We start from the raw sequence: 17,473 nt of genomic DNA, 5'->3' as shown, positions 1-17,473 counted from the left end.
ATGCTATGATAGTATTGTCTACAAGGTGCTAGAAATTTCAATATGAAAATGCAGAACCTAATTCTAGAAAAGGCTAGAAAATGCTAGATTGTAGGTGAACATTCTTAGAGAGTATAAAAGGCATAGAATGATTGCTGTCATTACCAATAAGTCAATATGGGAAAAAATAAATAGCTAAATTATTTATTGTCATAAAGCTGGAGAAGGATATAAGAAGATTTCCAAGCATTTGAGTATCCCAATTTCAACTATTGTTTTCTGTTATCAAGAAATATAAGACTCATGGTACTGTCACAATGCTCCCTCGGTCTGGAAGAAAGAAGGTTCTTTCACCAAGTAAAAGAATTGTGAGGAAGGTTAATAACAATCCAAGATTCACTGCCAAAAATATTCAAAGTGAACTGGCTGCAAGTGGGACTGGGGTTTCCATGTCAACTATAGGTCGAGTATTGCATGGTGAAGGTCTCAAAGATTGTAGGCCAAGGAAAAAGCCACTCTTAAGAAAAAGTCACAAAGACAACCGCTTAAAGTTTGCAAAACGGCATTTGAATGATGGATATGAGTTCTTGTCGTGGAGTCAAAATCAAAATGAAACAAAATCGAGCTATTTGGTCACATTGATAGTTGTTACGTTTGGAGAAAGTCTGGTGAGGAGTACAAAGAAAAGAACACCTTACCTACTGTCAAGCATGGAGGTGGTAATATCCTTCTATGGGGCCGTTTTTCCACTAATGGCACAGGAAATTTAGTTCCAATACATGATAAAATGGATTCCATAGCATACCAAAAGATATTGGCCAATCATCTGAAACCATCCACTACAAAACTTGATTTAAAGAGCAACTGGACATGCCAACACAACAACAATCCAAAGCACACATCAAAATCTACTTCAGAATGGTTAAAGAATAAAATCAATGTTCTGGAATGGCCTAGTCAAAGTCCCAATCTAGATCTGATTGAAAATCTTTGGTTTGAGTTGAAGAAAGCTGTGCACAAGAGAAGTCCTCGGAATTTGAATGAACTGGAACAATTTTGTGTTGAAGAATGGTCAAGAATCATGCCAAAAGCTCATTGACAAATCGTTTAAAAGAAGTTTTGCAAAAAATTGCTGAAATAAATAATCTATTTCTTGTAACTTTTTCCTCATTCAAAAAAACAAAACTTTTGCTACAAAAGATATTTTCTATAATTACTTGTTTTTGAGAAATTTCTAGAAATTATATATTTCCATTGGGGTATATTAACTTTTGACTACAACTGTATGATTAATCGTGGTATATGAAGCCTAGTAAAATGTCATTTAACACACAGTGAAAGAGCATGGCTAAGAGCAGAGAAGTATAATGTCCCAATCTCAATTTTAGTAGTGTATGCTTGACACAGTGTTAAAGTGACAGCATCAATATATTGAACACAACAGGAAGTATGGCAAACGGTAAAGGGATAGTGCAAAAGCTTTTTTCAACAGGTGCGTCTCTTTAAAGTGTAATTATTACCTTTGAGCCAGCTAGGGCTCATCATGACTCTTTTATTCGCAACTAGTTTGTGTCGCTCAGTCTGACTCTTTTATTTTCTTCCTGTCTCTCTGTCACCTCTCCTGTCCTCTCCTCTCCATTCCGTTCTTTCCTTGTGTGATGGAAGGATACAATGGGGCCGACCCGCAAAGTGGCTCCTTCCAGTTTGATTGTAAAGATGATTGAACAGATGCTCGGTGACTCTGTGCAGGGTGGTGATAGCAGAAAACAGGGGGAGCAGCCAGCAGGGGTCTGTATCCAGAACACACTCCTGGCATGCCCCCTCCATTGACATGGCACTGGACCGTCCCAGCATGTTGTGTGCACACTGCACTGAGCAATCATTGCTTCATAACAAGCGCACCAGGCAATCTCAGAATGCCCTGCTTCATAACAAGTGTACGGACAATCCCAGCATGCCCTGCTTCATAACAAGTGTACGGGGCAATCCCAGCATGCACTACTTCAGAAGAGCTGGATTGGACATTCCTAGCATGCACTATTTCATAACAACTGTTCTGGACAATCCCAGCATGCACTACTTCATAACAACTGGATTGGACAGTCCCACCATGCATTGTTTCAACTGCTTTACATTTGTTAATACAGCCAAACACCTCCCACTACGGTGTGTTACTCTTTTCTGCACACAGCACTGCCCTCGACTAACACCTGATCTGCCCTCCTGCAATCCTTCAGTCCTGCAGAGAACACTAGTGTCTGTTAATAAACCACTGCATAGTACACACCCCATTCCCTGAAGTAAAGGTTTGCTCATTGACGCAACACTAAAAACAGCCGAATGCAGGTTCTGCAAAGGGACACACAACCTCTGACATAAAAACCAAGTGACCATGTAAATCATCTGGTTAAAGGGTTAAAAAATCTACTACAATTCACCTAGCTCATGGTACTTGGCTAATATAAGCTACAGACCGAGTAACGGGAGGCATCGTTCTTTGCTTGTATTTTAGGAAGCATCAGTCTTTGGGAGACGTTGATTAGCTTAGTCAGCTTTCTTCAGGAATGTGTATCATCCCTTGGCCTTTCCCCTCTTTAAATAGATCATCACTAATGATTCAAACTTGGTTGTGTGACTTCAATATACTACAACTTGGATGCTGTTTGTTCTGCTGTCAAGCTAAAATTAATGCTTAATCTGCCTTTGCACTTGCTTTAAAATAAGGTTTTCTGAGTTTAATGAAGCTGCAGTTCTGGGAAAGCCAGAGCTAGGGGGCTCAACTATAAGGAACAACTCATATAAAGGTTTATCATAATAAAGGCACAGCAAAGTGTAATAAAGCCCAGGAGGGATATGAAAAAGCATATTAAAAAAAAGTGGCAAGCTATGGTAATTGCAGGGTATAACCATGGAAAAACATGTAGAGTATAACCATGGAAATACATAGACACTGTCACCTTTTTGCATCAAGGGTTATACAGTAAATGCAGTTCAAGTTAATAGCTGGTAAATAATGCTTGCAAAGAAAAACATCTTGATTTACTGATAAAATATATTTTGGATGTAAAATATCTGAAGCAAGATAAATCTCATGAGATGAAGAATCTTGTTTCCAAGAGCCTCCCGATACAACCAAACAATGAACATATGCTTGGCTTGTCTAGCCCCTTTAAGAGCCCACGTAATTTGTAAACCCTGTCTAAAATGAACCCCTCTCTCTCTCTCAGTCCTTGGTTCCAGTTCGGTTTGAAACACAGACCAGCAGTGGATTGGTTAAGGGCCATGCCTACTCTGTGACTGGGGTGGAGGAAGTGAGTTTTGAAACCTACTTTACACTCTATGAGACAAATAGTTGTGTTGCGATAGCTGCAACACCCTGCTGGAATCGACAGCAATGTCTAGCAGTGGTCGGAGTTGGCTGTAGAGCTGACAACTGGCCGTGCTTTAGGATTTAAGAAATTGGAAAGCTGGTACTGCTGGTTACATTAATAATAATATACCACTGGCAAACTTGCTTTATTTCATACACAATTCAGTGGCAACTCACATACTGTCAATTATCACTAGCAGTGATTGTGAAACACATGTTTAAATTGTTTAAGGTGATACATATTTAAAACCACTGATATTGCACCTTTAAGAACGATCAGTTTTGTGGTGACCCCTCTCTCTCTCTCTCTCTCTCTCTCTCTCTCTCTCTCTCTCTCTCTCTCTCTCTCTCTCTCTCTCTCTCTCTCTCTCTCTCTCCTGTGCACACAGATCCAGCACAAGGAGACAAGGGTACGTCTGATCAGGCTCAGGAACCCCTGGGGGCAGGTGGAGTGGAACGGCCCGTGGAGTGACAAGTAGGTTCACAGCAGTGCACAGAGCAGGGCAATCCAAACCATTTGTTACTGTAGGGCATACTGAAAGCAGCTCTGTATTTCATCCACTGTGTGGAGAGCTCAAGCAGAGGGCATTAGTGATGGTAAAACATTGCAGCTAAGATGTACTGAAATTATTATCCTCCACTGGGATGAAATCCTTGGCGACAGGGAAAAGTTGAGATGGTTGTCCGCATGTCCCAAAGTATGTCACAATGTTTCCAAAGAGGCAGTGTGGTCCACTGGTTAAAGTCCAGAGCTTGTAACCAGAAGGTCACTAGTTCAAATCCCACCCCTGACCCTGAGCAGGTCGCTTAACCTCCTTGTGCTCTATCCTGCAGATAAGATGTTAAATCAACATCCTATTGTAAGTGACTCTGCATATAATGCACAGTTCACAGCCTACCTCTGTGAAAGGTGCTATATAAAAATAAAGACATTATTATTATAGGACTAGGGTGCGTGAACTATGCACTTACAACAATGTCTTACCTGAAAGACAAAAGCACAAGGAGGTTAAGTGACTTGCTCAGAGTAACCTGGTTAAAAGCCCTTTACTGTAACCACTGGACCACACAACCTCACAACCACACAACTTCCTACCTCATTTTAATATACTAGCACCTCATTTGCTTACCTGAAAAGATATATTGTATATCCACTTCTCCTATTTCCATGAAACTGGCAGATCGTGTCTGTTGTGTGCATGCCGTGGGTATACGTTATACTGTCAGCTCTCATTTTGATTTTGCAGTGACGATGGTGAATGCTGTTGACACACTTTTTTTGTTAGCTCTATGTACATTCAGATGCTGCATGTCAAGTTTGGCATTCTTTTTTTTTCAGCTCCAAAGAATGGGCTACGATCGAGAAACACGAGAAAGAACGTCTGCAGCATCAGAGCGTGGAGGATGGAGAGTTCTGGTAGGCGAGCGTTGCTCCTGCTTTCTCACTCTAAATCACTCTGAAACACAAATGCAGCAGCACCATACTAGTCCATTGTACTCGTCTGAACAGCTAAATAACCTAACCTAACAACCAAACTCTTAACCACTTCTTGGATGGAGCATGAGTATAAATTATTGTCTGTTTACTGCTGAACAAGATTTGTATTTGCAGTGTTAATTAAAGATGTGCTAATTTTATTAGATTAACTACGAAATTAAATATCTTTCAAATAATGGAAAAGTAAAGAAACATGGGGTTATTGTATGTGCACATGAAATATAAACATTATCAGCTAGCTGTGTATCTCTGAATTTCCACTCAGCCCTGAAGAAGAGACTTTTGAGATCTCAAAATCTAGTGATCTTACATCAAATCTCTTATCTCTTTACTTAGCTTTTTAAAGAAGGTACAATATCTTTTGCATATCCTCAGGATTAAAAGGTAGAATGGAAAGGGTGTACAAATAATAATTCTTGCACCGTGTCTCGTGTGGTATTCAGTTCTGTCATCTTATTGTTTTTCATCATTTCATTGGTACTTTGTTTTAAAAAGTTTAAGCTCAGCAAGGTTCACAGCCAGAAGCCAAGCTGATGAAAACCATTTCAAGTTGTCTAGTTCAGGATCTCAAAGGCTTTTTGCAGACAATTGTAGTGTAATGAGCTGGGTGAGTTAAACTCTCTCTCTCTCTCTCTCTCTCTCTCTCTCTCTCTCTCTCTCTCTCTCTCTCTCTCTCTCTCTCTCTCTCTCTCTCTCTCTCTATCTCTATATATATATATATATATATATATATATATATATATAGTTTAATATTTAAAAAGCATATTAATATGAATGAACTGGTTTTCAACAATATTCAATGAGATTCAATACCGTATAAATATGTCGACATTGATAGAAACAATCAACTGATAAGGTCTTCTTGTTAAACCCTGTTAAAGAAAGATCCCTGTATTGTATAACATGAATGGAGCCCACAGTACATCAAGTAATTACACATTAGGATCTGATTAGGTAATGCATAGGCTAGTCTCGCTACTGGTAATTTAAACAAACAGTACAGTATATGTGTAGATCCAGTGGTAAGTAGTCCCCTCTTTTGCTCCTGCAGGATGGCTTTCGAAGATTTCAAGAAGAACTTCACTAAGATCGAGATCTGTAACCTGACTCCGGATGCTCTGGAAAAAGATAAGCTCCACAAGTGGACGGTGTCGGTTAACGAGGGCCGATGGGTGCGGGGCTGCTCTGCTGGGGGCTGCCGGAACTATCCAGGTGAGTGCGATCACTGTGCTAGCATCTCACCAGCATCTCACCAGCTTCTCACCAGCATCAACACCAGCATCTCACCAGCATCTCACCAGCTTCTGACCAGCATCTCACCAGCTTCTCACCAGCATCAACACCAGCTTCTCACTAGCATCTCACCAGCTTCTCACAAACTTCTCACCAGCATCAACACCAGCATCAACACCAGCATCTCACCAGCATCAACATCAGCATCAACATCAGCATCTCACCAGCATCTCCAACACCAGCATCAACACCAGCATCTCGCCAGCATCTCACCAGCATCAACACCAGCATCAACACCAGCATCTCACAAGCATCTCACCAGCTTCTCACCAGCATCAACACCAGCATCAATACCAGCATCAACACCAGCATCTCACCAACATCTCAGGAGCATCTCATCAGCTTATCCCCAGCATCAACACCAGCATCTCACCAGCATCACCGCCAGCATCTAACCAGCATCTAACCAGCATCAACACCAGCATCTCACAAGCATCTCACGAGCATCAACACCAGCATCTCACCAGCATCAACATCAGCATCAACACCAGCATCTCACCAGCATCTCACCAGCATCTCACCAGCATCAACACTAGCTTCTCACCAGCATCTCACCAGCATCAACACCAGCTTCTGACCAGCATCTCACCAGCTTCTCACCTGTATCTCACCAGCTTCTGACCAGCTTCTCACCAGCATCTCACCAGTATCTCACCAGCATCAACACCAGCATCTCACCAGCATCAACATCAGCTTCTCACCAGTATTTCCCCAGCTTCTCACCATCATCTCACCAGCATCAACATCAGCATCAACATCAGCATCTCACCAGCATCAACATCAGCATCAACACCAGCATCTCACCAGCATCTCACAAGCTACTCACCAGCATCAACACCAGCATCTCAATAGCATCTCACCAGCATCTCACAAGCTTCTCACCAGCATCTCACAAGCATCAACACCAGCATCAACAACAGCATCTCAACAGCATCTCAACAGCATCTCACCAGCATCTCACAAGCATCTCACCAGCATCAACACCAGCATCAACACCAGCATCTCACCAGCATCTCACAAACTTCTTGCCAGCATCTTGCCAGCATCAACACCTTCCTCCTGCTTCCGTGAGGGTTACGCGAAAAAAGGCAGGAAATCAGGCCACCATTGAAATAGTGCACCTACTAAGAGCTTTTATATAACAAAAATGAAGGAAAAAACAAATAAGAAGAATATACAGTCAGCCTTTCGAATGTGTTTTTTGGCAGCAGCCCACTGGAGCCCCAGCCTCTACAGGACTGAACAGACAGGCTAGCTGCAGCCTTTTATATACACCATTTAAACTACACTGAACAATTCATCCATTAGACATCCAATCCATGCCCAAGGTTCTCTCCATTCTATCCACATTCTCACATGGACATATAAGTATTTTAAACAAGGCTCAAGATCAGCCCTTTCCTGGGTCCAGTTTACACTCATTTAACTGAAGCTATTAATGAACCTGAAACAACATGGGGTGAAAAGCATACACCTGAAACAGTACAGGATGAAAAGCAAGCACCTGAAACAGCACAGGGTGAAAAGTATGCACGTGAAACAACATGGGGTGAAAAGCGTGCACCTGAAACAGCACTAGGTTAAAGGGTGTGCACCTAGAACAGCATGGGGTGATATCGCATCACATGGTCAAGGCAGCCAAAAGCATCTGGAATGTATTGACAGCAATTGTTCTAGTTCTTACAACCAGGCTGTGTTTCTAAATTGCATTCTATAAATCATTGTTTCATTCAGCTTAATATAAAATTAATTTCTGCTACTTTATTTTGACTGGTTCCATGATTTGACACAGAAGGACCTGCTAACATTGACAACTTGACTAAATGTTTGTCTGAATCATTTCTTTTTGGTACAACTGTGAATATTATGATCAAGTGTTTTAATACAAAAAGAACATAATCATAGCCAGTAATGTAAGTGTGATAAGGTACAAGGTAATGCTGTGCTATGACACATGCCCTGTACCCTTGCAGACACGTTCTGGACAAACCCGCAGTACCGACTACGTCTGCTAGAGGAAGATGACGACCCCGAAGACAATGAGAAAGTTTGCACCTTCGTCGTGTCGCTCATGCAGAAGAACCGCAGGAAGGAGCGTAAGATGGGGGCCAATCTCTTCACCATCGGATTCGCCATTTATGAGGTAACCGTCTGGGTACGAGGGGAGGGTGAGCATGACTGGAGCTGTCACCAGGAACTCAAAATGAGGGTCTGTGGCAGAGCAAAGCTCTTCCCCTTTTAAATTGGCAGGGATGGGGTTAATTTCCCCTACCTGCCTGGGTTTATTATGTTCAGGTGGCTGGGGTTGATTAGTTGATTAGGTTAATTAACGATCAATCAGCGCCCAGCCACCTGACATAAAAGGAGGCCTCTGCTTCTCATTTGTGGGGAGGGAGCTGAGGAAGCAGGTTGGTTTTGTTTGTGATTTTTCAATTTTCTAAATCCAGTGAAGGCATTGCCCAGCCTGGAAACCTTTATTTTGTACATTTAGCTTTTTGTTTCAATTCCTTTGTTTTGGCCCTTGTGCCCTTTTATTTTTGTATCTGTTTATAATAAAAGTGTATTTTTTTTTAACTGCAGTCTGTCTCTGGGCCTCTATCCACTGGATATGGTCGTACTAAAAGAATGATTGGGATGACTGGAATGATTGGCTGCAATACATACTTCAATCTCTAGATGGCGGTGCAAAAAAATATATACCAGAAAATAGAATGAAACAACACACACGCTATTAATAATTTGTTAAGGGAAGATGGCTTTTTAAATATTCTGTGTGTGGGCAAATGATTACTTATAGAAAAGATCATTACTTTCAGTATTCAGAATAATGGTTTTAACACATTTCAAGTTGAAAGATGTCTTTTAAACAAAACCTAAACATTGGAAGATGGCAACAAATGTAACAAACGCACTAGCTTTTCAACGCACGGGTGGATGGGATGTGTTTTCTGGAAGAGAACTGTTTGGAATTTACATTTGAAACATTTTAATTCTAAGAAAGTAAGAGTCTCTCTCTCTCTTTCCATCTATCTATCTATCTCTATCTCTCTTTCCCCTCTATATGTATGTGTGTGTGTGTTCTATTATAATGAAATCCCCAGCAACGGGAATACAATGGAGGTGTTTGTACACTGTACATTTTTACATATATCTGGAAATCCATTTAGCCAATTTTGATGGAATGTGGTATTGCCATTATTTAGCAGATTGAGAGGGATACGGGGTGTCTCTCTGTTTGTGCACCCTTCTGTATGTCACATTGGCATTTGTATCTTGAGAACACGAGAAGTGATTCCTCATTTCCTTGCCTAATGACAAATAGGTTTTAAATACCACCTATACATCTATATATCTATATATTACATATTCAATGCCAGCTCTTCAGTTCTGCTGTGTACACCCTGCTGATCTGCTGTAACTCCTCTCTCGTCGCTGTCCTGCAGGTTCCCAAGGAGGTATGACGTGACTGAAGAGGAGGTGGCCAGCTGGTGTAATGTTTTCCAATGAGCTTGGCTGCTGGCTTGCTGTGTGTTGAGAGTGCACTGGTCTGTCCTTTCTGTCTGTTTGCAGTGAAATAACCCAGACTCGCCCCATGCTTTCTTTGTCCACTAAACAAACTGTGAGTTCAACTTTTTTAATTGTATTAATGAAACAGTAAAATAAATGCAGACTTGCCTGCTCTGGGATTCAGCTGTGTGATTTGCCAGGGCTCTTCTCTGAGCACTAATTTCTTGAAAAATCTTATTACAGTGCTATATACATTGGATCTGTTGCAATTAATTCAATTATTTTCCTGCCCTTAAACTTAACCGAATCTTAAGGACTATCTTTGATTTCTGCCATCATTCATTGCGTTCACTGAAGTTTTGGTCAAAAACACACTTGGATATACTGTACTAGTACAAAATGTGTTTAATGACAAAGACAGCGAAAATAAAACTGTAACTTTCCACTACAAATGTAGGCTTGATTACTTCCCCACTGGTCCTGCTATATAGAAAAGCCCTTTAGCTGAGTGGAATTGCATTGGACTCTTGCTTTGAGACCACCTCACAGTTCAGGTCACTTTTTTACACTGCTGCTTTGCTCCTATTGACTGCAGTGTCAAGTTTCCTTCCATATAACAGCCATGCCTCTATTCAAAACCAAGGCCAGTCCTGTATTCAGTGCTTAAGCCAACACCTGCAGTGTGACCTACCAATCCTCCTTTCAATTACCTATCTAATGAGGCAAAAGAACCTCTCAAAGCTTGGATGCAATGAAAGCAGTTTGCATTGCAGAAAATAGATGAGAAGAGCAGTATGATGCAATGTTAACCAGTTACACTAACTGACCTCACGGTTTGAAACATTAAGAATGTTCCAGTGTCAGTTTGTCATGAGAAATGAACTTTAGCAGTCAGGACACTTGCTGTTAAGGTCACATGATGCTGTCTCAGTGACTGGCCTGGTTTGCAGAATTTCACTGTACCAATACAAATGATACAGAGTTTCCAGACTGAAAAACAAAACCAATTCCCTCGATTTTGGTTATAACAGTTCTCCAATAAAACATGTAGGCACTACCAAAAAAAGTGTCAACTTATAAGTTTCGCTTTATTCTAACACTGAGCTAAATGCTCCTGGCAACAAAACAAGATGCTCTAACATGCATTCTTCTAAATGTCTTCTTCCAGCTGCTTACATTACACTCTGAAAAACATAGAAATCATGAGAGAGGGACATAGCGAACAAGGGGTGTGACTGGGCTCAACAGACACATGCCCCACCCACTCTCACAAAACATTTGAGATACACACTTCATATTTATAAGGTTATTATAAAACTGATAAAGGTTTTAGCCAGAATGCTTGTCTGCTTGAATTAGACGTCATCATAAGTTATAAATGGGCTTGTTCCTTTTCCACATTTAATTTATCTATTGAATCATCATGAAGCTTGTTAATTGTGCAACGGGCTGCATGGGCTACATAATGAGATCAGTTTCAATGTATTCCTTGAGTCTGATCAGCAGCTGACCAAGTGCAGCCAGGGTGGAGAGATCCAAGCTAAGGAAAATCACAGCAAATGAAATGGGTGTCAATCAAACCTGACACTTTCCTGTTGTTGACTTTGCGTGCCAGTATGTCTGTTGAATAATGAACAGGATTCATGGTGTTCCAATGAAGAACGCCAGTCAAATACATACTCTTATAGCTGAGTGATTTTTTACGAGCCCTTGAAAACTGTAAAAAAGAAGATTAAACCTAATCTATGTCCTTTCTTTTCTTCCCTTCTTTTGCTCTCTCATTTGTTCGTTCTTTCTTTGTCTCTCTCTCTCTCTCTCTCTCTTAGATGCATAACAACAAGCAACACATGCCCAAAGATTTCTTCTTGTTCAACTCCTCCAAGGCGCGTTGCAAGTCGTACATCAACCTTCGGGAGGTGACTCAGCGGTTCCGACTGTGCCCCGGGGAGTACGTCATCATCCCCTCAACCTACGAGCCCCACCAGGAGGGCGAGTTCCTTCTCAGAGTCTTCTCAGAGAAGAGGAGCACCTCAGAGTGAGTGTCCTCTAGCTGCTGGGAGGAATAGTGATTGTGGTCCCTTATTTGAGCCACTGGTTACATACACTTTATTAGGAACACCTCCTCACACCTTAGTGACAATCCATCCAATGTAAAACGTTGATCACTATCTCCACTGTACATTGTTTTGGTGCTCATGAGATAACAAATAGCATTGGCTACAGGGACTGGTGTCTAACTTCTACTAAAGCTAAAGACTGAATTGTCCATAAAGAGATGCATCAGCGGGCCCTACTCACCAGATGCCAGCTCAAAGCAGACACCCGCATGGCTGGCGTTTGTCCTCTAGGGGCCAATATCTTGCAAACATCCATTCTCAAGCTCATCTGTGGTAAAACAGGCTGGTATTGTGCTGTATGGAAGCAGTCCCCGCTCAGGGCTACACTGAGAGCATGAGAACAAGAGGAGGCCCATCATGCGGGTCCTGTTAGCAGATTGGTCACAGTACATCTAGTCACTTTTTAAAATATCCCTCAGTCAACTGCAAAGAACAAATTCATCTCAAGTGAGACCTCCAGAGCTGAAAGACATGAGAGACCAGTGAAGTCACCCCACAGCCTCTGAATAAAATACATTCTCTGACACCTCCGGTCAAATTTAGATATATCTTTGTTCATTTACAGCTAACGTGCACAGTTCAGCTTCTTCAAATACTATGCTTCTGTATTTAGAGGGGTGTTCCTAAATCAGTACAGTCTGTATGCTAGTACCACGAGTCGAGATGAGGAAGCCATACATTTGAACAAGGCTATCTCATTACATGAAATAAATGCATTTCCTAGAAGATACAGTGGCACCAATATTAGCAGACCATATGTTTCCATATTCAATTTTATATAGTCTCTCAAGCTATAGTTTCCTGTGGTTCTACCATCTCCTGATACAGGCAACTACTGTATATTTGTATATTTATATTGTCCATTGTTAACATATCCCTGATGCCTGCCATATAAGTAGCTTGACAGAATATCCATTTGGTTTATATAAGTCATCTAAAAAATATAGAAATTTGTTATTATTAAATTTTCCTTAAAATTGATCAAAAAGTGTGTGGGGAATTCAAATTAAATATTTAGCTTTCCTGGGAAGTTTTACGCAATTTAAACTGTAATTAACTGTAATGTATTGAACTAACTTGTTTGAATCATTTTGGGTGCGGCTGTATCTTGAACTGCTCCCCTCATCACGTTTAGCTCAGTTACTTCTCATTGAAAGCTCTCTGAGGCACCACACTAATGAGCAGCGCTGTTACCCATGTTGGTTCGCTGGTAATGGAGCCCCCAGTGCTTACTGTGACAGTCCTTTATTAGAGGACGTACATTCACTAGCATTAACTTGTCCCTCAGTTCATTCATGGAGAAGCTGGACTCATAAGTATAGTTCTAAAGCACAGGGAGTCTAATATATGTGGACCAACAGGAAATAGTGTAGCAACTTCTGTGATAAACCACAAGATATTAGGCATTTACTTTTGTCTGAATCGCACTCCCAAATATTTGGCTGATAAGCTGTTGCCTTTCTTGTTACTGGCTTAGCACAAGGACAAATAATTTAAATTTTAACAACGATTTGATTTGTAGAGCTGGACGAGATCAACCCCAAATCAATGTGGTTATGGAAACATTTTTAGGACAGGTGGCCTCAGAGTTGGGCAAGCACTAGTAAACATTACAAACGAACCCCCTGGACCTCCCTGGAAACAAGAACGAAGGCTAAGCACTGATGAGAGCATGATGGGGTCCCTGCAGTGACATCCTGAACTAGAAACACAGGAGAAGGGATGATGAGATTTTAGACCTGATCACTGCAGACCGCACGCCTTCTTGATTTTAACTGCCATTATTTAAAAATTGTAAGAAGATTTTACAGTAACATATTGTGTGACAAACTTCTTGCTTTTGCCACAAAACAGTAAAGTGTAGTGGAGTATGATGAAGAATAGTGTGGTAAGCACATTTACCATGGTGAACTCTTGCGAAGGATGTTTCAAGTGATTTCACTCGTGAAAACTTTATATTTTTAGTTTAGTCTAAACATAAAAAAAAAAAAAAAAGATTTGGTAGCACTTTTTATAGCAACCATATCAACAGGGAATATTTCTTAATTTGGTTTTAGGAAACAAAACTCTAGAAAACCTTTGCTGCTTGCTTCCTGGAGCGTAGGTCACCTGGTCTGATCACAGTTAGACCAGTGGAGTAAAACTAACCTACAGCCCAGGAAACGGTTTGGCAGCAACTACATTTTAAATGACTGCATATCCTAAATTTAAAGTATAAAACACAAGCAAAGAACCAACACAAGAAAAGGTGCACAGGTGATAATATTACTACTGCTATTAAGAGGGAAGAAAAAGAAACAGAATATTCTAGATATAAAGTGGAACCAAGAATTTCTCTCATTTATTTTTAGTGGAAAAGATCAACTGAATAGAGCCCACTGTTTTCACAAGAGTAGTTCCATCATGTATGAATGGCAGATACAATGACATGGCAGTAAACATGTAAAGCAATGTTGAATTAAGGAAGGTTCAGAAGACGACATCCCGGGCTGGTTACATTGGTTTCCATGCAATTCAATCCAAGTGTCTGGGTGTCAGGACCCAGGAACAGTGTAGGATATTCTACTATGTAATGGTGCCTGGCCACTGAGCATGGTCCCAGGTGACTAATAGCCTGCAAGATTGTAGATGTGATGATGGTGATTGCTGTTTACTGCTTTTTACTCAGGGAGATTGAGAACAAGATCGAGGCCGAACATCCTGTGGTGAGTACATCATTACTGCTACAGCTATCCCTCGTCATTCAGAAAGGAAGAACCTGGAGCTAGTTCTGCCCTGCGTGAAGTCCAATACAATCATGTTTGTTTCATGCAGAAGTACCTTTACTGATCAGCAGCTGGAAATTAAAAGTCAAATCCTCACAGTGCCTGTATAACTAATTTTGAAAACGGGACTGTGAAGGAATTAAGGGGGCAACGAATAACAATTCCTCAACCAGTCGAAAAGAACACTGACAGATGACCTCAGAAACTTGTTGACTCACCGCACGTGGTTGTGAGGCGCGTGGTTTCGGATGGACAGAAGTGCAGTCGCAGTTGCAAACCATTACCATATCAATTACATTTTAGAACATTAATTAAACAAATGAACACTCTAAGTAGTTTTAAAATATATAATTTGTAACTATAAAACAGTCAGCAGTGCTAGACTTAGAAATACTAAAAACATGTTAAAATTCAATGACTAGAAGTCTTTCTCAGTGTCTTCAGAGATAGACTTCTAGTCTAAAAATCTGCTTTTGGATTTATAAAGTTTCTTATAGTATTCCTAACTTTTTAAAATACAGTGCAAAGTCTTACAAAATAGTACATTCACAAATAGTGCACCAGACATTATCAAACACTTGAAATATTTTTTAAGTTGCAACTAGTCAACTATTTGACTGTTTTTATCTCTTGTTGTACTGCTAGAAGGAATGGCAACCTCGGGGTTTCAACGTGTCAGTGTGGAGAGGGTTAAAAAAATGTCCCCTTTCCTCAGATTATTGATTTAAAAAAGGTTAAATATACTTGTGAATGGAACAAGCGTTATTAAAGTATTGGACGTTATTCCTGGCCAAATCAATTTACAGGGATTCTTTCTTTGTTTTTATTGGGAACAAATCATTTACCTTTTCAGTTTAAATGACCTTATATGTAAAACTAACTGAAGCATTCAGACCATGAAGAATGTTGGAAGGAATGTGTATAATATAAGCGCTCTGTGTGGTGGAAATCAACCCTACACAGAACTCTTCATTGTGTAACGTATAGTTCAATGACAGTATAGATACAGGCAGTATACAGATGCTGTAGATCATTTTAATGTGACATTGTTTTTATCTAAGCCATCTGATCTGCTTCAATGAAGTTTCAGTTGGCTGCTCAAATCAATAGCAGGGCCAGCTATATTTACCGAGCTTTACAGCTTCCAATTCACTTCATTTACACAATCAACAATGACCAATTGACAATGCCTTTTCTCTCCTTTATGATGCTCCTTAGCCACCTAAGAAAAAGCAGAAGGTACAGCCCGTGTGTGTGTGTGCATGACAGGCTGAGAGTGTGCATGCCGGTCCCTGGGTGGAGTGCTTTGAACACCTGGGAAGTAAAACAACAAATAAGCAAACCCCTCACACTGTAGTAAAACAAGTGTTCACCCAAGTGTTGTGTGATGATCTGCCGTTTGGGATTGTGTTCCCTGTCAGTGAGATGAGGTTAAAAGCTCTGTAACCGTGAGTGCAGATGAGCCTGGCTCTTTCACATAGTTAAGACGCTCACTTGTGGTGTGCATGGTCAACCATTTCACCCAACCTCGCCGTGTTACACATGCTGAAATTAAAATAAACTCCAAGAACTACAGGTGCAGAGGATCATGTCTGGTCATGTTTTTCTTGGTATTGAAAACGAGGTGTAATTATTTTAAAAGGTTTGTAACGAGTGACATTCACACCTGGGCAAAGCAAGTGTCTTATACGTGCAAAATCGGCACACACAAGTTCCTCATAGTGGCGCCATTAAGAGATCTCTCACACTTTATCATTCAACATTTCAGTTTGTCAAGTTTCCTTTTTTGAAAGATTGTATGGTTTCATAATCATGTTTGTTTTGCTGTGAGGGAATGTTTTTGGCATGGTTTTCTCTGGAGATTTCACTAGTTGTAGAGTTGAGGATAGTGATTTTTTTAGGCGTTTTCTTTAAGCTGTAAGGCAAAAATGGTTTGTGATTGACAGGTGAAGTAGATCACTTCAGATGGACAAATGGCCATAACTTTTGTAAAGGTTAACTGTTTATAATGTACCATTATTGTTTTAAGAATTTGTTGTTACCACTACAACCCTGCTCTTAAGTGTATTTCTGTCGGTATAAATATATAAAATGCCAGGGATGGTCCATATTTGAATGTGTTTACCATTTAGATCAATGAAAGAGATCTCTGCATGGCCTAAACCATACTGGCGCTTTACCTTCCAATCATTACTAATGATCTATAGCTGTGAGTATGTGAGCATTCTGTTCTCAAAGTGATACACAAGGCAGCAGGAGTTGTATGCATGCTGAATGTAGATGCTGTACTTTGATTTGAAGTAGTGCTTGTACAGTGTCAAGTAGTATTTGTTTTATATTCAAAGTCTTTTCTATGTACACCTATGTGTTGTACACGTCTATTCTTCGTAACATGGAAGTTGTAGTAATGTGTAAAACACTGACCTGCTTTAATGATTCTTTGGAAAGGCTTAATCGTTACAACCTTTATCTTTAATAATGTGTTTTTTGTCCTCTTGTCAACGGGATCAAACACCCTTGCTGCCTACATACCTGACTCACGCCAAGCCCCCATGTCGCTCCCTCAGTAACCCCTCCCCTTCCTGTTTCCTCCTCCCAGCCAATCATCTTTGTTTCTGATAGAGCTAAGGCCAATAAGGAGCTCAACACTGACGACTACATGCAGGAAGAGGAGACAAAGACAATGGAGAAGAAGAAGGTTTCATTCCCTGTAGCATGCTGGGATGAGAGAGGGGCTTTAATCTCTGTTGCTCTAAACCCCTGGCTTTCTGGGTTAGCTCACAAACCTGCCTCAGAACCCAAAATGAAGGCAGTTCGCTCAAAACTGCAAGGGGTGTAATTTGTATGTATGTTGAGAAAGCAGTATGTTATCAGTGGCTTTTTCAGATGTTCTGCATGAGAATGGGGTTGCCTGTGCATACTGTGAGCAAGGCCAGCCTAAAAT

The 17,473-nt window shown here is 40.6% G+C and overlaps 1 protein-coding gene across 2 annotated transcripts in view; it reads left to right on the top strand.

Annotated features, from left to right (window-relative positions):
* Positions 1 to 17,431, top strand: part of LOC121324768 (calpain-3-like) — a 40,928-nt gene extending 23,497 nt beyond the window's left edge. The window contains exons 6-16 of one of the 2 annotated variants that reach the window (XM_041266929.1): positions 1,645 to 1,767; positions 3,207 to 3,290; positions 3,739 to 3,824; positions 4,689 to 4,766; positions 5,899 to 6,059; positions 8,114 to 8,283; positions 9,584 to 9,595; positions 11,474 to 11,682; positions 14,433 to 14,469; positions 15,748 to 15,768; positions 17,129 to 17,431. In XM_041266929.1, the coding sequence (XP_041122863.1) occupies positions 1,645 to 1,767; positions 3,207 to 3,290; positions 3,739 to 3,824; positions 4,689 to 4,766; positions 5,899 to 6,059; positions 8,114 to 8,283; positions 9,584 to 9,595; positions 11,474 to 11,682; positions 14,433 to 14,469; positions 15,748 to 15,768; positions 17,129 to 17,368 (1,221 nt within the window). In that variant the 3' untranslated portion in view covers positions 17,369 to 17,431. The remainder of the gene's footprint in view (positions 1 to 1,644; positions 1,768 to 3,206; positions 3,291 to 3,738; positions 3,825 to 4,688; positions 4,767 to 5,898; positions 6,060 to 8,113; positions 8,284 to 9,583; positions 9,596 to 11,473; positions 11,683 to 14,432; positions 14,470 to 15,747; positions 15,769 to 17,128) is intronic. The other variant, XM_041266930.1, reaches the window with a different exon arrangement.
* Positions 17,432 to 17,473: the final 42 nt, after the last annotated feature.

This window comes from Polyodon spathula, chromosome 12 (genome assembly GCF_017654505.1).
Source record: "Polyodon spathula isolate WHYD16114869_AA chromosome 12, ASM1765450v1, whole genome shotgun sequence".
Lineage (NCBI taxonomy): Eukaryota > Metazoa > Chordata > Actinopteri > Acipenseriformes > Polyodontidae > Polyodon > Polyodon spathula.
This window is presented reverse-complemented; position numbering and strand designations above follow the sequence as displayed.